The sequence below is a fragment of the Conger conger genome, chromosome 1 (genome assembly GCF_963514075.1).
Source record: "Conger conger chromosome 1, fConCon1.1, whole genome shotgun sequence".
In the NCBI taxonomy this organism is placed as follows: Eukaryota; Metazoa; Chordata; class Actinopteri; order Anguilliformes; family Congridae; genus Conger; species Conger conger.
The window spans coordinates 51,626,630-51,652,116 of record NC_083760.1 but is presented as its reverse complement, the minus strand read 5'-3'; the positions used below and the strand labels follow the sequence as shown (position 1 = coordinate 51,652,116).

The following is a 25,487-nucleotide window of genomic DNA, read 5'->3' as shown; positions in this document are numbered from 1 at the left end:
TTAACATTTGCCGCACTTTCTGTGCTTAGTTGCATAGAGAATAAAGTTTCACATTTGGCAGTGTCCATGCCCCTCTCTTGTCCTCATCCAAGTACAAGCTCAGCTCTGTTTCACCAACATATGGGTTTTATATTCCGACCATATCCACACTGGACCGTTATCCAATCAAAAGACAAACGTATCCCTTTTGCAATAGCTCGCGACCGTGCTTGACTGGAAGCCATCTGACACTCTGTCCAGGTGGGATGTGGTGCTGTTACAAAAGTTAGCCAACGAGCTGAAAAGCTTGCACTTTCAGTTGTCGGGGAGAAGGCAACAAGCATAGAACTTGTCAAAATGCGGAAACATATAACGATTAAACAGGTAGCTATAATCGAGACAATTGGAATACCTAAAATGCGTAATAATATTGATTTATAATAGTATATTGTAACCTTTAAAACTACTTTATAGCATTGCGTGTAGTTGTTTCATGCATGAAGGATGTTCAGGAGATATGGCTTTCACGATTCAAATTTATGGATTTTAATATATTTTTGTTCTTTGGAATACATTTTTTGATGAGGGTATTGAAAGGCAGTTGTTTATTTAGCCCTATAACCTGGCACTTTGATTTTTATCTTTTCAAAGGTATTTTATGTCCTCTCCTTCTTCTCTGGCTCCAATGTTTCTTTGGGATATGTTTTCAATCGTCCGAGACGATCTGGAGAAAGGGACGAAGCTCCACAACATTCAGAATGTAAGCAAAATAATACAATTAAATTGTTGTTAATCAGCGTTTAAAATGAACGAGCATTTCGAGTGCAAAGCCTATTTGTGGTTTGTCATGGTCATTTTGACGCGCGATGCATTTGCATTGGTGAAAAACAAACTCTCCATTGTATTTGAATGAACCTATGTGCACCTATGAAAAAGCTGGTTTAGGCTGGGGATCCACTACAACAGCGCTGTCCCGAATGCTGCATTTTGAGAAAGAATTTGAGACAGAAAGAGGTGACTCCACTAATACATGAGCTACTTTGGAAATCATTTTTGTACGTTGGCCGATGTACAGAACATCGCCGATATTGCCACGGCACACATTCCACAGTTTCGCGCACTTGTGCTCGTTGATGCTTGGATTCGTTGATCCTCTTAGGTACGGCTTTACGTTTTTTTGCAATAGGGCGCTAATCAGAGTTTATTTGCACATGATGATCAGGATGATCTTGCCAGTGTAAATCTTGCCTGATGATCTTGCCAGTGTAAACAAAAACAAACAAGAAAAGTGTGCTTAAATTATGAAATCTTGGCTGTTCAGATTTGACTGGGTCGATGTATTTGTTTTGGGAAAATGTTTGCACATTTTCGACATTTGCACATGGCAACATGGCTCAGGCAGTAAGAGCAGTTGTCCGGCAGTTGGAGGGTTGCCGGTTCGATCCCCCGCCCGGGCTGTGTCGAAGTGTCCCTGAGCAAGACTCCTAACCCCCAAATGCTCCTGACGAGCTGGTCGGCACAGCCAATCGCCATCGGTGTGTGAGTGTGTGTATGAATGGGTGAATGATAAGCATCAATTGTACAGCGCTTTGGATAAAGGCACTATATAAATGCCAACCATATACCATTCACAGTATTCTCTTGTGTCAATGTTAAGATATGCAAATATCTGAAGCATGGAGATCTAAGAACACTTGTCCTCTGGCTAGTTCCCAGTCATTGATTATCAGTTTGATTAATGTGCTCTTATGTGATGTTGTGTGGAAATACACAGAAAGATAACAGTCAAGTGAAGCAGTATTAGTTTAAAAAAAAGAATCCCACAGAAAGTGAACTAGCTGGTTGTACCAAGCATGTGCCCAGTATATGACTTGAGTTGAACAATGTGGCACTCATGAAAATGTCTTTTTTTCTTCAGGCGACTGTGCATTCGAGTTCTCAGTTTCACCTTGTGCAGTGCCGGTGTGCAGATAACAGTTTTGTCTCATGGCAGTTCCCGCAGATTCACCATGGATAAGTACGTTAGGGTCATGCAAGAACCGATGCTTTGAGCTGCAGGAGGCTGAAGCGCCCAACTGTCGCTGTGACAACTTGTGCAAGACCTACAACAGCTGCTGTTCTGATTTTGATGAGCATTGCCTGAAAACTGGTAGGTGGTTTGTCTTGCGAGTGCCCCTGTTAATAAAAAAAAAAAAGTTTTGCTTTCGTGCTGAGTTCAGATAATTTGCTAGTGAATGTTACGTCATCACATTTATTCTAATTCATTGAAATAGACTGGAAAGAATCAAAAGCCCTCACGCAGAGGGCTTACATTGTCGAAAAATAGTCAAAAGAGTCAAAAATATTTATTTTCTGATCAAAACAATTAAATAATGAAATAGAGTAGCCTATCTTTTGAGTTGAAATAGACTGTAGCATTTCATTTTGGATCAAGTTAGGTAATTAACAAATTTATGAACAAAATAAAGGAGTTAGTCTGACGACCCAGTCCTGGAGAAAGCAGCCCCTCCTGGGGCAAACTGAGCCCCCTTTCGAGAGCCCAGACAGACACTTCCAATTTCAGGCCATGCCCTTAAGCTTCACCCCAGCCAACACATTGCCTGGGAGTGAACCAAAGGGGTGAAACCAGACAGGGAAAAAAAAAACAGGGAACTGTAGCACTGTGTATCATAATTTACGGGGGTGTAGGTAAATGCACAGCAGTGCACTTACGCTTGTTTCCTTGTTGTTAGATCACCGATGCATGAGAGTGTCAGGAAAACATGGTTTGATTGTTTCACCCTTGTTGCTATCATCAGAGGGGGGCTTTCAGTGCAGCAAAGAACGCTGTGGGGAGACTCGAAACGAAGCTCACGCATGCCACTGCTCTGAGGACTGCCTGGAAAAGGGAGACTGCTGCACCAACTACAAAACCCTATGCAAAGGTGAGGGATGGACGGTGTCATCTGGTAAACAGAAATGTTTTGCTCTGTACATTCGCTATGTATCATTGTCAGTGGTAGAGCTAAATTTGGGCGCCCCAGGTCTGGTCAAAAAGGCTTTTACAATTAATATCTAAGGGAACAGAAGCGAACCTGACCTCTAAATGGTACAAAGTTAAACCTTAAACATTTCTTCTTCAAAGTTAAAAAGACCCTGTGGCAACCCTGTCAGTTAGTACTGTTTAACTCCTCCCCGGGCTACTACAACAGGCCTGCAAACGCTTCCTGTAGCCAGCTAAGAGTCTTTCAATTCTCGCTTTTGGAATTTTCCCCCATTCTTCTAGGCAAACCACCTCTAGCTCAGAAATATTCTTTAGCCTCCTTGCATGTATGGCATGTTTAAGATCTTTCCATAGTCTGGTGACCATTCCAAAACCTTCATCCATCTTTCCTGGAGGTACTTCATGGTTGATATCGAGGTATGCTTTGGATCATTGTCTTGCTGGAATACCCAACCTCTCTTCAACTTCAAATATCAAGAAATATTTATTGATATTTGGTTTGATACTTGATATTCCATTCGTCCTTCCACTTGCACAGTATTTCCTGTGCACCTAGCTGCCACACAACCCCAAAGCATAATGGATCCATCTCCATGGTTTACAGTTGGCAAAGTGTTTTTCTCTACAAAGGCTTCACCATTTTTTCTCCAAACATTTCTCCAAACCTTGGTGGTGGCCAAAAAGTTCAATTTTGGTTCCAAAGCACATTGTTCCAAAAGGCTTAAGACTTTGGACACTTAACTTTGTGTTGAGGTCGTAGGAAAGGCTTATTTCTGGCAACTGTGCCATGTAGGTCTTTGTTGTTTAAAGTATGTTTAATTGTTGTCCTGTAAACAGCTAGACCAGTATCTGCTGCTCTTTTTTGCAGCTCTTTTGCAGTGATGTGTGAGTTCTTCTGAGCATTTCATACCAGGTCTCGGGCCATTCTATCTGAAATTTTTCTTCTTCTTCCAGACCTTGCCTTGACTTCAACTGTTCCATTTATCTTCCATTTTCTAATAGTGTTTCTCATTCATTCATTCATTATCCTAACCCGCTTATCCTGAACAGGGTCGCAGGGGGGCTGGAGTCTATCCCAGCATTCATTGGGCGAAAGGCAGGAATACACCCTGGACATGTCGCCAGTCCATCGCAGGGCACACACACCATTCACTCACACACTCATACCTATGGGCAATTTAGACTCTCCAATCAGCCTAACCTGCATGTCTTTGTGGGAGGAAACCGGAGTACCCGGAAGAAACCCACGCAAACACGGGGAGAACATGCAAACTCCGCACAGAGAGGCCCCGGCCGACAGGGATTCGAACCCAGGACCTCCTTGCTGTGAGGCGGCAGTGCTACCCACTGTACCATCTGTGCTGCCTAATAATGTTTCTGACAGTGGAAATAGGTTGTTTGAAACATTGATATAATTTTTTGTAGCCTTCTCCTTCTTGGTGGCAATGGTTGATCACATACAAATTCATTATAACATTTAAACCAGGGGTGCCCAATTTTTTGCACCTCACTGTACCAGTGTATTCTTGTATGTGTAGCGTGTGATGTTGATTGCTTACTCAAGTTCCTTTCTTTGGCAGGTGAAACATCATGGGAGCAAGATGACTGTCAAGAGATTAAGACTCAAGAATGTCCTGAAGGGTGAGTAACATTTATTTAGTATTTGGACAATGGTGAAATTCTTTGTTATTTTGGCTCTGTCTTTTGGCTTAGCATTTAAAATGGAATAATGAGTATTAAAGTTAAATTGCAGACTGTCATCGTTAATTTGCAGGTGTTTACATTCACAGGAGATCCGTGTAGGAATTACATCCATTTTTATACATAGTCCTATTTTAGGGGACCGAGAGTATCTGGATAGTTGGCTTCCCAGCTGTTTCTGATTAGTAATGTGTATGCAATCGTTTCCTTCGTGCAGGTATGAGAAAGCTTTCACAATCTAGTCTTGATTCTTTGTAGTCTGTTAGATGACTAAATGAAACTAATATCGCCCGTGTAATTTGAGGTCTAAACTGAGTGCAGTACTTGGATGGGCTACTTCTCAGCAGTGTTCAGGGGCGATAGAGAGAGCTTGTGAGAGAGGATATGACATATGCGATCCTGCCTCCAGATTCGTCCGACCCCCTCTCATCATTTTGTCGGTGGATGGATTCCGTGCATCTTACATGAAAAGGGGCAGTGCAGTTATCCCCAACATTGATAAACTAAGTAAGTGAAATTTGTTCATTTAAGGCAGCATGTTGATCCCTCCACAATGTACGCTGTCACACTTCCTGAGGTTATAAACCATACTCATTTTACACATAACTGCTATTTAAGACTGTTACTTCTAGTACATTGAATATTTGAGAATCAGCCTTGCTGAAAGAAACAGCTGGCAGCTGGTTGACCAGTTCAGACTAGCTCCCAGCTTGACATTGTTTGACCGACTCAAGCTATGTTTTAAAACATAGCTCAGACACAGAAGTAGCCAGCACTAGCTGGTTGACTAGCTCCTACAGCCATGCTGGTTATTCAGCCCATACCTAGCTACATCAGTTTATGACCAGCTCAATTTTCAAGCTGGCATAGCTGGCATGGCTGGATTTTACAGCAGGGAGGTTCTCTTTATGATACACCTTTATAGTATATAAAAATACATATGACTGGTATGCAGCTAAACTCCATAGGTATTCCATAGTTTTTGTTTTTGTCTGTGATGTGGAGCTCCCTTTACATGTTACTGAGATTTTTCTGTGTTAAACTTCCAGGAACATGTGGTACTCATGCACCTTATATGAGACCTGTCTACCCCACTAAAACCTTCCCCAATTTGTACAGCCTTGCAACAGTATGTATCATTTCATCTTAATCTTTTTACTGGGTGTGTGCATGTGTGTGTGTGTAAAAATGCTCAATATTTATTTATATGTTTTACATACATACTGTTTCTCTTGTTTTGAAGGCATATGCTGAGGGTTATGTTATCTGTTATGTTTCATTGTTTAGCATTTTTTGCATGGCATAAGTCTGAGAGAGATACTTTCACTTGAGTTATGATTGTAAGCCTGGGTAATTTCTGGGTAATTTGCAGGGCCTTTATCCTGAATCCCATGGCATAGTGGGAAACTCCATGCACGACCCAGTGTTTGATGCGATCTTCAACCTCCGAGGTCGCGAGAAACTGAACCATCGCTGGTGGGGGGGTCAGCCAGTGAGTGTCTATCTGCTCTTTGCTTCATTCAGAACAAAAGAACAGCCGTTACTGCATCTGTGAACATTTTCTGCATTACTTACCAATGAAAACAGCACACAGTGACTCCACTTATATCTATGTCTATAGATTATATCTCTCAGGCACATGAAACACATTTCAACCTCAGTCTGCTTCAGGCAGAATCTAAGATCAACTGGAGTTTTGTGCATATGAGTGTGGACATATACTCAGTGAGCACTTTATTAGGTATTTATTAGACTTATTTCTTAGACTTCTTCTGCTGTAGCCTATCCACTTAGAGTTATGAAACTCTAAGGCAACCTGTAGCGTATTGGATAAGGTACATGACTGGGACCCACAAGGTCGGTGGTTTGATCCCCTGTGTAGCCAAGGCGCTTAACTTAAACTTTGCTCCAGGAGAGGATTGTCTCCTGCTTTGCTCCAGGGGAGGATTGTCTCCTGCTTAGTCTAATCAACTGGACGTCACTGGATAAAAGCGTCTACCAAATGCCATTAATGTAATGTAATGTAATGTAATGAAGTGTTGTGTGTTCAGAGATGCTCTTCTGCATACCACTGTTGTAATGTGTGGTTATTTGCGTTACTGTTACCTTCCATTCAGCTTTGACCAGTCTGACCCTTGTCCTCTGACGTCTCTCATTAATAAGGCGTTTCTGTCTTTAGAACTGCTTCTCACTGGATTTTAAAAAGTTTTTTGCACCATTCTTTGCAAACTCTAGAGACTAGAGTGTGCGTGAAAATCCCAGCAGATCAGCAGTTTCTGAGATACTCAAACCACCCTGTCTGCCACTAACAATCATTCCATGGTCAAATAGATCACATTTTTTCCCAATTCTGATGGTTGATGTGAACATTAACTGAAGCTCTTGACCCATGTCTACATGCATTGCACTGCTGCTGCACAATTGGCCGCATGAATAAGTTGGTGTAATAAAGTAAAAATGTTCCTAATGAAGTGTTCGGTGAGAATTCAAATCCATACTATGCAGACTTTTTACCTTTTTATTATAAAGTAACCCTGCTCAGTCATATCAGTGTGGTCCTGGCAATCTCTGTCTGCACATTTGCAAAATATGTGCTTCTCTGCCTGTACGTCTCCTGCTAAGATGTATTTGGGAAGTTTCTGGGCGTGATGCTCTTTTCTGTGTCGGGAAGGGGTTGGTGTGAGGCTACAGAGCCTGTGGTTAGGGCAGGGTTAGGTTTCAGCAGAGCTTGTAGCTAGCTAACTACTGCAGTGGCAGAGGTGAAGAAGCACAAGATAGTATGCCTCATTAGCTATTAGCTATTTAACTGCATTCAACTGTGTTTCTGGCCCTCAATGGAGCTGAGTGGGTGGGGGTTGAGGACAGGAAACTTCTTTGATTGTAAACATAGGACCACAGAAAGGTTCAAAATCCTGCATAGTAACTGTGTTTACTGTCTGTTGATGGTACACATTTGTTTGATGGTATACAATTGCCATTAAAACCGATTCTCTCAACTTCTTTTGTGAGGAAATACAGTGGAAAAAAGTTACAGTGAACACTTTTTTTGTATAGTGTGTCTTCACTTTCCTTTGTGGACATTGTATGTATCCTGTTGAAGTGAACTGAGTTATGTTACGGTCTTCCTCTCTCTAGATTTGGATCACAGCGGTGAAGCAAGGGGTGAAGGCAGGAACTTTCTTCTGGCCTGTGTAAGTCCATCTCTGCACAAATGTGATTCATATACTCCCTGGAATATTTCTCAAAATCCCCCATCTTAATGGTTTTTTCCCTCTTTATATCCCATATATAAAAAAAATGTCCTTTTAAAACATGGATGGATTTATCTAAATTACACTTCATTTCAGATAGAGTTTCCCAACTCTGGCAACACTCTCAGCTTCTGTACTGTAGGTCACTTGTTCCATTTTTTCCTGTACATGCCAAAATGGAGAATAAAATTCACAAACATCAGCCCATGAGACTGCAGCCGTTAACTACCATCAAATTCCAACCGCTGGGTTTGAAAAAAAGAAAACAAAAACCCCCAAAATTGCAGTTTGCGCAGCAATTACATCTCAATCGTGCCGTGCTCATGCAGCGAGATTTTATTCAGAGATTGACATTAGTGCATGTTACTTCTCGGTTAAAGGCACGGGCCATCATACCCCGCTTTAGCCGGGCCAGTGGTGAAGACAAAGGCTCCCACATATGCTGAGACAGAGGCCTTTTTCAGATTGATTTTTGAATGTGTAGAAGGGGTAGAGCTTGATTTACTTTGCAAGCAATTTGTTCAAATGGACATATTTACATAGAGCCGGGCATCTCTGAACTTCTCTAGCCGCACAACGACCTTCCAAAACATAGGGCTGAAGTGCATTTTGAGGCCTGTTTCCTGTGGTCCTGTTGGAAGGTGATTTATGCAAAGCAGTTCTCTGGTGAAAAGGTATTGAGAGGCCATGTTCGACTGGCATATGGCCTTCATGGGCCTGTTTAGTGATGTGGGCGGAGGAAACTATAGTTCAAATTCATCCATCCCCTTCCCCGAGCCCCTGTGCTTCAGTGTAACCCATAGGCTTATGGGAAACTGACTGAACAGGCAAGATATTGCTCCTTTAAAACTGTATTTCTATACTAATAGTGCTTACAGCAAATATCATTATATCAAATGATTTGAATGTTCATCGTTCAAGGTTTTGGTCTACCTCTACACGTTGACAAGTTTCTGTAATTATTCATGTTTTACATATTTAAAAACTTATCAGCATCTACCATCAAAGCCATTTTGTTTAATATTTTTGTCTTAGTTTCCCCCACCTGTATTTTGTATGGATATACTATATTATCTTTAGTCAACAATAGTAACTGCATGCCTCATGTGTCTTTACCAAAATTATTTATTGATTTAAACTGTTAATACATTGCTTAGATTTGAACCACAATGGGGAGGTTTCATAGACAAAGATAGAGCTTTGCCATTGACTCAATTCAGTTTTGTATGGTGAATCTCCATTAAATATAATTTAGTCAAGGACTAGTCTTAATCCATGTCTGTGAAACTGGACCATTATTTCACTTATCAATAATTCCAGGACTAACAGGGCTTGGAACCCTGCCTTTGGAAACCCGCCCTCTTCAATCATAAATATTAATTAGACTATGGATGATTTACATTATTTCTCAAAATGAAACTAAACATACATGTTAACATGACTCATGTTTGCTGCATCTGAGGTAGATTTTTGGGTTGGTTCCCTGAGCAGATGTCTGGATGTGATGTTTGATATTGTTTTCTCCCCACAGAGTGATTCCGCTGGAGAGGAGGGTACTGACAATGCTTCAGTGGCTTAACCTTCCTGATGGAGAGAGGTCAGACCCTTTTGAAACCTTATTTTAGACTGTATACAGTATATATACAGTATACTCACTCCATGCACTCCATGCATTAATGTAATCACCGATATGTCGATTGTCGTGCACTGGCCTTTTAAATAAATCCATAAGAGAAATAAATATAAACTGTTTTTATCATGTATTGTAGCATTTTTCTCAGTGAGGGACAGTCCAGGCATCATGCTGAGATTTATGTATTATTGAGGGACCCCTGAGTTAAATGTGAAATGTTCTGAAGAGATAGTGCTTCTTGTATGCACTTTATATCAACAACCCCAACGGTGCAGACATTGCACTGTAGGTCACTTGAGTGACTGCAATGTAGAATTAGGATTAGATTCCTAGATTTGAATTTCATGTAACATAACAACTCATGCTACTGAATATAGTAGTGTTTATTAGTAACTTGGATTCACAGACTGTTTACTACTTCACATGTATGCAGTAGGATTATAAATACAATTGTAAAAATCTGCAGGTGGGACTACTACAGTTATCCACAGGCTTGTAAATATTTTTTTCATGGTTTTATCTTATCTACTTAAAATAATAATGCTAAATTCATTGGTGAATTCATTGGTGACTATTTTTCTCCGCTAAATTATTTAATGCAATGCTAATTCCTGAAAGTCATGCACCCACTAAATGTAAATGTTATATAATGTTTTCTGCTAAATGTAACATTTAAAACTAAATTTAATGATAAAAAGTACATGTAATACTTTTGCCAAACTGTTGTAATGCCAATTCGTCTCAACAGGTGCTTTGCATTACAGTGTTTTAAGATGAGGAAGGGAGGTTTAGCTCACTGGAAACTGTACTGCTGTAATTTTTCAGGCCTTATGTGTACGCCATGCACTCTGAGCAGTCAGATGCGTTTGGACACAAGCTGGGACCCCTGAACATTGAGGTGAGCCGATCATGTGAGAGATGCTAGCATGCCTTGCCATATGCTTAGTTTTGTTTACTTTAGTTTATTTTGATAATCATAATGCAGCCAACATTTATGCATAAATTACAAAATGATCGAGGGTAACACAATAAAGTTTCATAAACTTGTTTCCATTGTGGTCCTCATTGAAAGAATAGATGAATAGGCAAACGTGACATCTAGCCGCTGAAAAAAAAGAACTGGCTTCATGGTATTATCATGATGAATTAAATCTTCCATGGTGCTAGTTTTGGTAATAAGCACTGTTAGCATTCAGGTCCTTTTTAGATGGCCATAAAAGTTTGGTACAATGAAATATTGTTTTTTGCAAGCACTTCAAAGTGAAATTGTAAAGTGAGTTGTTATATTTAACATTCAATTATATTTTATCCAAAGCGACGTACACAATAATTCTCTAGCCTTATGAAAGTGTCAAAGCAGTCATACTGCATTGAGGACGCCTAAATGCAGATGTGTACCTTTGTGTGACGCAGCTGAACAACCCCCTAAAGGAGACTGATAAGATCTTCGGGCAGCTGATGGACGGACTGAAGCAGATGAACCTGCACCGCTGTGTTAACCTCATTGTGGTGGGAGACCACGGTACTGCAGCCCCTTCCCACCATAGTCCTCCACGCCTCTGGGGGCACTGTGTGTGAATTACAGACTTACTGAGCAGACATGATCCATAAAAGCTGTAGATGAAATTTCTTGCTTCTCAGGGAAGTTGGTCCAAAAATTATTCAACTTTGTCATTAATCATTACAATGCAGTTATGCAACTACTCGTGATCTATTTCATTTTTACTTACTTACTGATTCAATTTATTTGTACTTTACAAATGGGGTACGTGAACCTTCACAGCGTGCACAAAGTCTCATTGGGGGTATATATGAAATAGATTGTCTATGATTTTGTAATAAATATGGAGCATAAATACAAATGAATAAATAAATACATATTGAGCCTAAACACAGCTTGATGCCTGTGCTAGGATAATAAATTGACTGTCTGGTTTATCACACAGGGATGGAGGAGGCACATTGTGACCGAACAGAGTTCCTGAGTTCCTACATGACGAATGTGGATGACCTCATTCTTGTCCCAGGGTCGCTTGGTAGAATTCGTTCCAGGTTGCCTAACAACGCAAAATGTGAGTCATGAAATCCACAATGATCAGCAAGAAAACAACCCCATTTTTCTCAAACCGTGACTGTCATATACATATATAAACCACTCACAAATGTTGTTCTTCAGTCCTTTCAGTTTGTCCAGCAGACAGCTTCTTCTGTCTGAATGAATTTAATGAATTTAAATTAATTTAAATCAGCTATAGTAATGTTTCTTACTAATGTTTATGAATTCTGTTTCAGATGACGCTAAAGCAATTGTGGCAAATCTTACAGTGAGTATGACGTGATCATGTACACCTTAAATCTTGTGTAGTCTTAACATTCTGTATAGTCCCCTTGGCCTAAGGGTAAAAGGGCCTTCACTAAACCCCTAAAATAAAGCTGCGTAATTGAATTTTAAACCCCAAATCTATTTTGCATGAAGAAACAACCTGTCACTCAACACAAACTTTGTCATGAAATTTCAAGTTGAAAAAAGGATCATTTAGGATCATTTTTGACCCTTAAGACAACACAAGGGTTAAATGTGACCTATAAGTCTTTCTGTGTTGGCCATTGATATGTGTCGAGTTATTACACTGCCCTATTTCCACAGTGTAAGAAGTCGGATCAACACTTCAAACCATATCTAAAGCAGCACCTTCCAAAGCGTCTACACTATGCCAACAACCGCAGGATTGAGGAGATCCATCTGATGGTGGACAGAAAGTGGCACATCGCGAGGTGACTTCCACCTTCTTCTCCACCCCTTTGCCGCAAAGATGCTTTTCCCCCGGCCAGACAGGGAGTGTTAACATTCATTTGGATGGGCTTTTTTCCCCCTCCTTTTCATGTTTTGTCGTCAGCGCCGAGCCAGGTGGAAAGTTCTCGCTCTTAATGTAAACCCATGAGGTAATGCCTTGCTGCAGCAATGAAGTGGTGAAAAAAATCTATGGATGGAGAGAGAGAGAGAGAGAACTGGAGATGTAAAGCTAGAGAATGAGTCCCGTCCATATGAAAGTCCTCCTATTTGACTTGGCAGGCGGCAGGGAGAAATGAAAGAGACCTTTGACATTTTCCTTCAGAGATATAGACTAAGCCTAATCCCTGGCACCAGGGCTGTGAACTGAAAGCTGTGTGCTCAGGGGATTTCTGCCCTCCTGTAGGTAAGAGTGTGAAGTAGTCTTTCAGACAGGAATGAAGTAGAACATTTGTTTACTGTGCTCCGGGCAACACCCGAATTTCAGACGTTATGTGCTTGCGGCTTTAGCATAAAAGTGACTTTTTTATGTGCAAGGACACTGGAATGGTATCTACGGTGCTCTCAGTTAAAATATCTGGCAGTAGGAGGTTGTGGAATTTCAAAGACTTGCCAGCCAGCTAAACCAAAAAGTCTACAAACAGGTCCGTACATACTTCTGTTGGTCCTGGTTGTCAGTGAATAGATTTAACAATTAAGTGCCTGATTTAGCAAGACTTTTAGCATGCGCAAAACTTATAACACTATCAATGATTGGTTCAAAACAACTCAGTAACTTAGTAACCCAGACCCTAAGTTATTTTTGTGTTATAATATAATAATTTAGAATAATTCATCATGGTAAATTATATTCATCATTTTTATTTGCATTTATATTATGCGTTTCATTCGTCTTTTCATAAGTCTTGCCTGACTGAGTTACCCAGTAGAATACCCAGTACAGCAAATTTGAGGTAATATTGATTCAATTAAACTGGGGGATAATTACAGTCAACTCTAGAACTATTGGCACCCTTCATGACAATAGGCAAACTCATTAAAAATAAAATAAACTATGCACAAATTTTCAAACATTTCACCACATTACTACATTTTATTTAGCAGATACCTTTTATCCAAAGCGACGTACAAACAAGTGCATGTCATTAGGACAGACTGAAGAACAGATCAGATAAGATACAATTCACAAAGAAGCAGTTGTATAGCCATGTACATTAAGTCCAGTACACATGGCAAATAGGTCAAACTTTGGGGAAAATGACTTACTCTTCACTCTAGAAAAAATATTTTATTTTATTTGAGTAATAGAGCCACCAAGGGTCACCAAGAATGAATTTATTCATCTTTTTTCATAGAGATTTTAACAAAATATTTTTGTAGGAAAGCTCCAGAAGGCAAGAAACACCCTGGGAAATGTGGATTTAATGGTGACCATGGTTATGATAACAAGATAAACAGCATGCAGGTAACCCATTTGTATTCATTTCTGTTATTCTTTCTGTTATTATTAGAGGTAAAAATAGTCATTTTCCCTTTTACTGACCTTTTTGTTTTTAGTTCTATTTGCTTTTATGGCTGTATGTCACATTGCTTTTCTTGTTTTTTAGACAATCTTTTTGGCTTATGGACCTAATTTCAAATTCAAGACAAAAGTGCCAGCTTTTGAGAACATTGAACTTTACAATGTGATGTGTGGTAAGTGACATAATAATGTTGTTTTTTTTGTTGTTCATTTTTTGTCATTCATCTTCCAGTGCAGATTGCCACATTCATTCTCTTTTGGCAGATATTTTGGTCAAAAATAAAAGCTTCTTTTGTTTCCTTCACTGTAGACCTCCTGGGCTTGAAGCCTGCCCCTAACAACGGAACCCATGGTAGCTTGAACCACATCCTGAAAACCCCCACCCATAAGCCCACTATGCCTGAGGAGATTTCCAAGCCTACCACCTCAGTCCCTGCGTCTGCTATCACAGATGACTTAGGGTGTAGCTGTGAGGACAAAGTAAGCTGCTAGCCTAACCTTCCCATATTCAGAGCATTTAACAGGACCAGGGGTCTGTACGACTCTAAATCCTAAAGTTAAAACAAAATGATCGGCATGTATGGGCACAGCTTGCCAAAACACTGGTGGGCTATATTTTACTCAAATATGCAACACTGTAGTCATTATTACATTATATATAGTTTCAGTATATCTTATCTCAGTTGGGTTTATGCTTGGATAGAAAGAAACCCTTGGTCCATTTTTATATTGTGTAATCGATGTAAATATTAATACCTAATGTTTCCGTAAATCATGTCTTGTTTCGATACAATCATACAAGTCACTATTTGGCTTTATTGTGATTTGTTTTTATCTTTTGTAAAATAATATTGAATATTTATCTACATAATTTGCTAATGAATGTGCAATTGTACTAATACCCCTCTTGGATCTCTCAGGGCGCTTGTCCCTGGTTATGGTTATGTTTGTGAACTGGATAAGAGCGTCTACCAAATGCCTGTAATGCAATGTAATAATGTAATTATTCTTACAAAGAAAGCTTGCTTCTGCAGGGATGTATTCAAGCTCTTTTGCTAGAGATTTTCACCTCTAATCTTTTGCAGTTGCGTTCAAAAAATAGGGGGCAGAGAGCTTTGAAAGTCATCCTTGTAAGAGGCTATAACCTGGAGTCACTGTGGTTCTGTCTGTTGCAGAACAAAGTGGAGGAACTCAATCAGAGACTGAGACAAGCTCTGGATGGTAAGACTGTCTGTGCTTATAGTGAATTCATCAAATTATAGACCTTATAGTATAAGATATAATAATAATAATAATAATAATATAAGAATTATAAGGTTCTAACTGACATTTTTGACAATTGTGTTAGTGTCATAAATATGTTGTTTATAGGGCACTAAATATATATGTGAAGTTTTACACAAAAATGCTGAATTCAGATGGTTGTATCTGCTTGGAGCCCATTCACTTTGGTATCTTTGAAGCTCAATATCTCAAAACCACTCAGAACGCAGATAGAACCATATAATTCCAAGGTCGCAAAATGCGTATGTGTGTATGGCACACAAGGCAAACATCTTCTGTCTTCGTGCTTGCGTTTACTGCTGTGTATATTTCAATTGACCATTGCTTTGTTGAAGCAACTCTATTGTTTATCATGTCTGCAGATAGCAAGAATCTTCCATATGGTCGACCAGCCATACTCTTCCGTACAAAATACAGCGTTCTCCACCACAGTGATTATATCAGTGGGTACAGTGAGACCCTCTCTATGCCTCTATGGGTATCTTACACAGTCTCCAAACAGGTAAATCTCATTCACCTTTCACACTCTCTATATCAGAGAGTATCATTGTTCTCATGAAACTCAAGTTTGTCTCACATTTGTAATTGATGTCTTTCCAGATAGATGTCACCCCTCTCCCAGAGTCTTTGAGCAACTGTGTGAGGCCTGACATTCGCGTGCCTCCAGGCTATAGTCAGTCATGCTCTGGCTACAAAGCAGACAAACAGATCTCCTACGGATTTCTGTACCCACCACGTGAGTTTCCCCCACCCGCTGTCAGTGTTATCACGTTCATTTGTACCGAGAGAATCGTGTCGTGTTTTTATGTACTTAATATCTCAATTAATTCACCAGTGTAGTAGCTAAGTTGCATCAGCGTTGTGCTACTCTGTTCTGGTGCTGGTGGTTACTGTTATTTGCATTTGGTGATGTTTACCTCAACAGCTTTGTATGATGACATGATGATGTACAAAAGTAAGTAAGATGGACAAATGCCAGATGAGTGAATATAAATGTAAGATAGTGGGACATAAATTCATGGTTGAATTGCTTTTGGTCAGTGGCAGTGCCAGGAATCTTATCCTGGGGGTGCTAAGGAGTAGTTAGGTCAATCAGGGTTCCCACTCGTTCTGGAAAATCTGGAAGTCTAGTTTTCCAGTCATGGAAAATACCTGGAAAATGTTTGTTAGCTGCTAAGATCACATGGCAGCACAAAGTCTTACTAGGTTATGGTACTTGTACATTTACCTATCAAATCCCCACCCACCTCCCTCAGGCCACATCCCAGTCTAGGCTACCTTTGCCCATGTTTTATGTACATACTGTAATTCATGGACAATATCCTTGAAAGGTCCTGGAAAAGGATTTCCTAAAAAGAGTGGGAATACATGGAGGTGCTGATATTTTTTTCATTGTAAAATGTAAAATTGTAAGAAAATGCTTGGGAGGGCTGTGCCTGCTTCATACAGATTTGTGGCGGGGCTATAGCCTCCTAAGTGGCACCTCTGCTTCCGGTTGCCTCTGAATGCCTCTTGCCTGTGTTTTCTCTTAACAGAGCTGGCCTCGACCCCAGAAGGCCGACAAGATGCAGTCCTGATCACAAACACCGTTCCCATGTACCCTGCATTCAAGAGTAAGCCAGCCTTTCATTGCGGCGGTTCTGTGTTATATACGATGGCCTCTCCACAATCTGCAGGCGTATGAAACAAGCTTTGTGGTGGAGATAAACTTGTGGGTCTGCTATGAAGGCTCAGTATTAGAGAGGGGAATCTCTGGGCGGTGTACTTTAACTGAAAAGTTTGACAGTGGTGGATTCAGAAACTGATCTCCTGGGATTTTCACGCACACTAGTCTCTAGAGTTTGCAGAGAATTGTGCGAAAAACAAAAAAGAGCATCTCTGAACACACAACACATCAAACCTCTTAGTGGATAGGCTATAGTAGCAGAAGAATATGTCTAATGAATACCTAATAAAGTGCTCACTGAATGTATATGATCTTGCTCAGCAGCATTGTACATTATGCACTACTGAGATGTCTGGAGAGGCAGTTATAACCAGACACATTGACTTTGGGAGTTATTTTTTTTGAGCAAGCGTCTGTGTGTGGGGGGTGGGGGATGCAGAAGTGTATTAGTGTGTGTGTGTGTGTGTGTGGTGTGCAGGAGAGTTCTGGAGCATGTGTGGTTTGTCTCTGGTAAGCGGGGGAGTATGTGTGTGGTGTGCAGGACAGGTCTGGAGTGTGTGTGGTGTGTGCCTGGAGTGCAGGAGTGTGTGTATGTGTGTGTGGTGTGCAGGAGAGTGTGTGGCCAGCTGAATGACCTCAGTGCTAAGTGTTGTAAGTGCTGCCTCTGTTCCTTTGGGAGCACACCAACCTTCAATGGAAATTAGTTTTTGTATTTCACACACACACACACACACACACACACATGCATACGCATGTATACACACACAGACATATGCTGGTTTTTAACAGCTGCCTCTAATGTTTATAAATCTCTTGGTTTCTGTGTGGGAGGTAGTTTTAATCAGAGGCACTGCTCTTAACATAGTCAGTGTGTACTTTTTGAGTTAGCTTCCAAATGAAAGCAGATTTTTCCTAAAGCTCCAGAGTTTTCCTTACCCTGTTCCATACGGATATCGTCATATTGAGTGATTTAACGTAAAGGGACAGTTTTGCCCTCCCAGCCATAAAGCCCCATTCATTGCAAACCCCCCAATGTTTCTGCATGCAAATGCACTCACTCTTATTCCACCCCACACACTCACACACATGCACTCTTTTGAAGAGTACTCTCTCGAAGCTTAAAGACTGTATAACCCTTGTGTTTCAGCTACTAAATAATCATTTCAGCCAGCCCAATCTGCTGCCTTTGCTGTGAACTTGCCTACAAACCTTAGAGGCAAACAGCCAAAGTTGTACAGCCCGCCAAGCCTTATACCTGCTCTATTATTGCATGCTACATTTACATTTTTGTCATTTAGCAGACGTTTTTAATCCAAAGCGACTTACAAGTGCATAGGTTCTTCCACCTTAAAAGCATCACATCCATAACTAGTAAAATATACATGAAGTGTTGTTGTAAACATATAGTCATCATAAGTGCAACTTTTTTTTGGGGGGGTGAGACAAGAGGGATGCTATCGACCAGACCTGTAATTGAGCCAATAAGGACCAGAGGGGAGGGTTTGCACTTGAGTATTTCATAGGCTCCAATTTACTAGACAAGCGTAGAGAAGTATTTCACTCCAAAACAATGAATTTTTTGGCCCAAGTCTGCTATAGATATAGCACCCTGTAGAACAAATCTGTGCTTTTCCAGACCAGCCGTGCTTAGGAGTCCCAGTGTCCCAGTGGCACATTAATTATTTCTCATCTGGTCACCCTATGGTATTCCCTTCTGCACAGCTCACTGGTGTCTCCTCTAGTCAACTGGGTCCCTGTGATTTGTCTGCGCTGTTGCGTAATCCTGTAGTACATTCCGTATGGTAACGCTGAAGTTCTCCACTACTGTTTGCACGCTGAATGAGAGCATCTGCCAAATGGCTGTAATGCAATGTAGTGTACAGCACATGCACAGCTATTCAGGGGATTGTCACAATGAGAAGTAGCAAAGAAAATAGGGGAAAAGCATGGCGTTATTTCTTCTCTCCACCTGTCAGGGATGTGGAGCTACTTCCAGAAGACGCTGGTGAAGCGGTACGCTAGCGAGAGAAATGGGATAAATGTGGTCAGCGGCCCCGTCTTTGACTACGACTACGACGGCCTGCGAGACACGGCGGAGAAAAGGAAACAGTAAGGATTCGCACCCGCACACTCACACACTGAGTAACAAGGTTTTCAATTCATTATAATTCATACTTAGATTGATTCCAGTAAGTGTTGTTGACTTGCCACTTGGAATAGTCTCCCATCAAATTGATAGTGCTCAGAAACAACTGCAGCTGAACTAAATACACACCAGTCTACTCACCCTTAAGCTAATGAATGCATACCACACTGTAGGCCACAACTACAGGAGCCTTAGCAGAGAGTTCTCTGAGAGAATAGGGGCCTATGTAGTACGCATCTGAGAATTACTCAGTAAGAATCATGTTTGAGTATTGAATAAGAACTTCTTGTTTGAAGGTGCATGATAGAGTTTATCTTAGAAAACTGTTCAAAGTAACATTTAGCAAGGAGTCAGCCAAAAGCCATTGGGATGGATTACTGAAATCAGTTACCCCCTATGTTGCTTTAGTGCCATCTAGTGTTTAATAATAGTAGGACATACATTTACATTTACATTTTACATATTAGTCATTTACATTTTACATTTTAGTCATTTGGCAGACGCTTTTAATCCAAAGCGACTTACAAGTGCATAGGTTCTACCATAAGTCAAAGCATCACATCCAGAAACTAGCAAAATACACATGAAATGCTGTTCTAAACATAGTTGTCATCATAAGTGCATTTTTATTTTTTTTTATTTTTTTTTGGGGGGGGTTAGACAAGGATAGGGATATCAGAAAGGAGGGGCAGGGGAAATCAGGAGGGAGGACTAAGGTAGAGTTTGAAAAGGTGGGTTTTGAGTCTGCGTCGAAATAGGGGGAGGGATTCTGCTGTTCTGACGGTGGTAGGCAAGTCATTCCACCACTGAGGAACCAGAACGGAAAACAGGCGTGAACGTGCAGCTCGACCGCCAGGTGCACGTAGAGAGGGAACCGTAAGGTGACCAGAGCTGGCAGACCGGAGTGGTCTAGCTGGGGAGTAGGGAGTGATCAGGGATTGTATGTAAGGTGGCGCAGTCCCCTTAGCAGCCTGAAATGCCAACACTAGGGCCTTGAAACGGATGCGTGCAGCAATAGGAAGCCAGTGGAGGCCAATGAGAAGCGGGGTGGCATGAGCCGACCTGGGCTGACTGGTGATCAGGCGGGCTGCAGCATTCTGGACCAGCTGGAGGGCTTGATGGCACACGCTAGGAGGGAGTTGCAGTAATCCAGGCGGGAAATGACGAGCGCCTGGACTAGGAGCTGGGTGGCTTTCTCCGTCAGGAGATGACGGATACGGCGTATATTATACAGAAAGAACCTGCAGGTTCTGGCAGTGGAGGATACTTGTGGAGCCAGGGTGAGGCAGTTATCAAGAGTCACCCCAAGATTCTTTGCCGTACGGGAGGAGGAAACTACAAAGTCCTCAACAGTCAACGAGAGGTCGATTGACGGAGAGGACTTAGCAGGGATGTAGAGAAGCTCAGTTTTGGCAAGGTTGAGCTTCAGGTGATGGGAAGTCATCCACGCAGAGAGTTGGGTGTCATCAGCATAGGAATGATAAGAAAAGCCATGGGAAGAGATAGCAGAACCAAGAGACATGGTGTATAGCGAGAAGAGGAGAGGCCCAAGAACCGAGCCCTGCAGGACTCCAGTTCGTAGGGGGTGAGGGTCGGAGACTGAGCCCCTCCAAGTCACCTGGTAGGAGCGACCAGAGAGGTAGGAGGAAAACCAAGCGAGTGCAGACCCTGTGACACCCATCCCAGACAGCGATGAGAGCAGAATCTCATGGTTGACTGTATCGAAGGCGGCCGACAGGTCGAGGAAGATGAGGACAGAGGAGAGGGATTTTGCTTTAGCAGAGTGGAGTGCCTCAGTGACCGCGAGCAGGGCGGTTTCAGTGGAGTGGCCACTCTTGAAGCCAGACTGGTTGGGGTCATGGAGATTGTCCAGAGTTTTAGCGAGAAAGGGAAGAAGAGAGACAGGCCGGTAGTTGTTCAGGGCAGAGTCATTTAGCAGCATTTGAATAGTTAGTCATTCAGCAGCATTTTCCTCAAGAAGTCAAAAGCATCAAATCCGTAAATAGTAAAACATGCATGTAGAGCAATCATAAACATAGTTATAGTAAATGCAGATTGATTGAGAGTATATAAGAGGGATATTGAAGGGGGGGGGGGGTTAATCAGGATGGGGGACTAAGGTACAGCCTGAAAAGGTGTGTTTGCAGTCTGCGTTGAAATATGAGGAGTTCTGTCGTTCTGACAGTGGTAGACAGGTTATTCCACCACTTAGGAACCAGAACGGGCATGAACATGCAGCCTGCCCACCTGGTGCTCGTAATGAGGGGACCACAAGGCGACCCGAACTGGCAGACCAGAGTGGTCTTACTGGGGTGTAGGGAGCAATTACAGTCTGGATGGGGCAGTCCCCTTAGCAGCCTGGAATGCCAACACTAGCGCCTTGAAGCTGATGCATGCAGCAATAGCAATAGCAGCCAGTAATCCAGGCGAGAGAGAACGAGTGTCTAGACTAGGAGCTGGGTGTCTTTCTCCGTCACCAGATGACGAATACGGAGTACGTTGTGGAGGAAGAACCTCAAGATTCTTGGGTGTACGGGATGGGAAACTACAAAGTCCTTTACAGTCAGCAAGAGGTTGATTGTCAGAGAGGACATAGCAGGGATGTAATGAAGCTCAGTCCTGCCATGGTTGAGCTTGAAGTGGTGACAGGTCATCCACACAGGGATGTCAGCCAAGCAGGCAGAAGTCTACAAGGTGACCTCCGGAAGAAACAATTGGATGTCATTGGCATAACAGTGGTAAGAAAAGCCAAGGGAAGAGATAACAGCACCAAGAGACACGGTGTACACAGAGAAGAGTAGGGGGCCAAGAACTGAGCCCTGAGGGGCACCAGTCTGCAGGAGGCGCTGGTCAGAGACTGAGCCTCTCCAAGTCACCTGGTAAGAATGATCAGAGAGGGAGGAAGTTAACTGTGTGAGTGCTGATACTGTGACGCCTACCCCAGTCAGCGACGTGAGCAGACTGTCGAAAGCCGCCGACAGGTCGAGAAAGATGAGGACAGAGGAGAACCTCAGTGGTCTTTGATGCAGTCATTTTTGAAGCCAGATCAGTTGAGATTGTGAAGATTGTTCTGGAAGAGATAGTAGACAGTTGAGAACAGACAGCACATTCCAGAGTTTTAGATAGGTAGAAGGGAGCCAGGCTGATAGCTCTTTGAAGAAGAGGGGTCATAATAACCACTCCATTTCTAGCTTCCAGCAGTTTCAGAATGGGGCAGTGTTTTGCCCTTTTCTAGCAAAAGGAAGCTTCTATACTGTACCATCCTGTGGCCTTCTCCTGTTAACGGCTGGAGCTAAGTAGGATGAGGCTTTGATATAACACTTGAGATAAATTCCAATGAAAGACATGTGGTAGTGGTGTTCGTGGGCCAGCAGCTCAGTCTTGAACTAACAGGAGAACATTGGCCCAGAGTAGTGATGGTTACACTATGCAGTAGAGAGTTATTCACTGTTGTAAATAGACATATGACTCATTGTACATATCACCAATAGTTGCAGAATTCTTGACTGTGTGTCTTAGCCTGGTCCTCTAACCACCCCACCAGTGTGGTTTGATGAATAAAATTGTGCCTCCTCAGCTGTGTCGTAAGTGTTCTCATTCAAAGTGGCTAACTGCAACTCTCTGCTACCAATGTGTAAGCACTCCAGAGCACTGTGTGACTGCCGTGTATGTCTTGCTGCAGGTATGTGAGCGGCTCCGTACCCATCCCGACCCACTACTACATCCTGGTCACCAGCTGCTTGGACTACACCCAAGCTGTGAACTCCTGCGACGGTCCGCTCAGTGTCTTCTCCTTCATCCTCCCGCACCGGGCAGACAACGACGAGAGCTGCGGCGTGAGTCCCACCTGCCCCTATTCTGCTATTATTACATTACATTACATTACATTACATTACAGACGTACAGTTGATTAGACTAAGCAGGAGACAATCTTCCCCTGGAGCAATGCAGGGTTAAGGACCTTGCTCAAGGGCCCAATGGCTGTGCGGATCATATTGTGGCTACACCGGGATTAGAACCAGCGACCTTGTCCCAGTCATTTACCTTAACCACTACGCTACAGGCCGCCCAATTATATTCTCCGCCCCTGTCCACCCCCTTCACACCACCTACAGTCTGTCCCCCTGCTCTGTCTTCATAAGCACTGTCTTTGCTGTCTCAGCAAAGTCCAATTTCAAGTTTTCACTGCTGTTTTACATTCTTTTTTTCTAATGGGTTCTTCTATGAACTTTGACCTCCATGTGGGCAATAAGAAGAATCGTCTCAGCGGTCGTTACTATACGGAGTTGCTTTGAACAGGGCTGTTTCTTTGATCTCACCATTTTACTGCCTGGCCTGTACCATTGTGTCTCTTTTACTATACTGGAAAATGGCAGTAAGTCTTGTACTTTTTAGAAGTAGTTTACAGTATCTAAGGCCGCTTATCCAGTCCCCAAGTCAAATTAAAAGAACCATTCTGCACTATTCTGGTTCATCTGGAGACAACCATCTTGTTTTCTGAGCACAGCTATATACAGCCACAACCATGACTCCAATCATGTTGATGAACTGAAACTTCATGTATCATCACTGACACTAATTGTATATTGACATGTGGTGAATGTATATATCTGAATGTGTGCGTTTTTGATGATGGTGTTTTGTATGTTGCAAATACCCCACATAGCTCAAAAGTGAAGACTGACTGGGTTTGTGTGTATATGTAGGTGATTGGGTGTGCATTGATGATGAGTGTGGATGTCTTACTGAACGTTGAAGAGAAGACTAGTTGGGTTTCTCTGTATGTAGCCGAAGTGATAGGGAGTGTGTATCCATGATGGATGTGAACATGACCTTACAGAGCTCTGAAGAGGAGTCTAAGTGGGTGGAGGACCTGATGAAGAAGCATACAGCACGAGTGCGTGACATCGAGATCCTCACCGGGCTGGACTTCTACCGCAGGACCAGCCGGACATACACCGAGATCCTCTCGTTAAAGACTTACATGCACACATATGAGAGTGAGATATAAGCGGCTCTCTCCACTGCATCTCGAGTGATTAGGTGTATATTTTTATACAGTTTTTTATTTATTATTCCTTCACAATAAAATGCCCAGTGTTAATTGAACACTAACAGAGTACAAATAAGTCCAATAGGGACCACATGCACTCTGTAAGAGCTGATTTATCACTGATCGTTTCATTGTGTTCCACTGTTTAAAGCCGTATAGTAGGCTAATACTGCGTAATACATTTTTGAAATAGCAAGCATGAATGGACTTGTTTTTATATTACTTGTTTTAATTATGTCATGTGTCAGTGTTTTGCAATGTAGAATTTGTGAGAGGGAGGGGTGTCTGGGAGTAGTTGTGGCTGGGAGCTTTGAGTGAGATGTATTCTTGACTGTAGGCCTATATGACAACGAATCATCTGTTATATCAACTTCATTATGTAATACCAGTTTTGTAATTGTTGCTTTATGTTAATTTGTTATGAATGAACAATGAATCCCAATAAAGAACATTTTATATATTCGAATGTCAATCTCCTTTGCAATGGATGGAACCAATTTCTTCATGATTATGGCTAGGTGTTTGTCAGGGAAGTCGTGGGTATCTGTGACTTTTGCCATTTTTTTGCATATTCTATGGGATGGTGGATGACGTTGAAGAGTCGCACTGCATATTTTCCTCAGATATATATATAGCGCAGTCCATAAGTATTTTTGACATTGTTTTTTTTTGTAATGCCTCTGTACTGTAATTGATGGTATTTACATCCATATTGGGTGATCTGTGTATTACAGCCTTTTTATATGTAGTCTCCCTCATATATGGCAGTTGCTTCTGCTACAGCCTACTTATATTAGTACACAATGTGCTCCCGAATGCAGACCATGAGTACACTGAATGAGTGAATTTTATCTAAATGTAGTAATAATGTGATTTAATATACATTAGAGGAACAGGCGGAGCTATCTTTTGGTCCTTCACAGGGGGCATCTTCCTTTTACAACACTTTCATGCCATTAGTAAGACAGATATGTCCGAAGTGTGTGCATATTTTCATGACACAGTCGTTTTGGGTACACACACTCAGCGAAAGCCTGGAAACATGTGCTATGTCATCACCACTACTTTTAGCTTTTCACCTACTTAACTAATTTCCTGTCCAGTGTACTGAATGTATGTATGCGAGAGTAGACAAGTAGCCATTTCAGACATTCTGTTTCAGACACATTCTGAAGTGGGAGCAAGATTCCCATCCTTGTCAGATGTTGAAATCAGATGTTTTTCAAGTAGATTATTTTGTCTTTTCATAATAGGAATAGGAATACGTATCTTTGTACTCTTCTACATCTCTTATACAGTATTGTGCAGTAGTTTTAGGCAAGTGTGAAAAAAAGCTAAAATGCTTTCAAAAATAGAAATGTTAATAGTTTATTTTTATCAATTAAGAAAATGCATGAGATAATATAACATTTGCAACCCCTAGTGGAATGTTCTAGTGCACAGTTCTTCCTTTTGGCCTACATGGGGCCCCCACAACT

The 25,487-nt window shown here is 41.7% G+C and overlaps 1 protein-coding gene across 1 annotated transcript; it reads left to right on the top strand.

Annotated features, from left to right (window-relative positions):
- Positions 1-309: 309 nt before the first annotated feature.
- LOC133124078 (ectonucleotide pyrophosphatase/phosphodiesterase family member 2-like) lies at positions 310-24,469 on the top strand. The gene is made up of 25 exons (XM_061234955.1): positions 310-363; positions 631-739; positions 1,973-2,139; positions 2,792-2,903; positions 4,543-4,603; positions 5,073-5,170; positions 5,713-5,792; positions 6,036-6,155; positions 7,799-7,854; positions 9,446-9,511; positions 10,373-10,445; positions 10,961-11,069; positions 11,494-11,619; positions 11,840-11,871; positions 12,195-12,322; positions 13,719-13,803; positions 13,946-14,033; positions 14,171-14,340; positions 15,036-15,081; positions 15,507-15,646; positions 15,745-15,880; positions 16,680-16,757; positions 18,787-18,919; positions 22,639-22,792; positions 23,797-24,469. Exons 1-25 carry the CDS (start codon positions 337-339, stop codon positions 23,965-23,967), a joined length of 2,565 nt encoding a protein of 854 aa, XP_061090939.1. The 5' UTR covers positions 310-336; the 3' UTR covers positions 23,968-24,469.
- The last annotated feature ends 1,018 nt before the right edge of the window (positions 24,470-25,487 follow it).

Bases quoted from the DNA above. Each gene is read 5' to 3' on its own strand.
- LOC133124078 (XM_061234955.1), top strand. From the start codon at position 337: ATGCGGAAACATATAACGATTAAACAG. The intron at 11,070-11,493 runs GTACTGCAGCCC...TTTATCACACAG, and splicing joins CATTGTGGTGGGAGACCACG to GGATGGAGGAGGCACATTGT. The intron at 13,804-13,945 runs GTAACCCATTTG...CTTGTTTTTTAG, and splicing joins ACAAGATAAACAGCATGCAG to ACAATCTTTTTGGCTTATGG.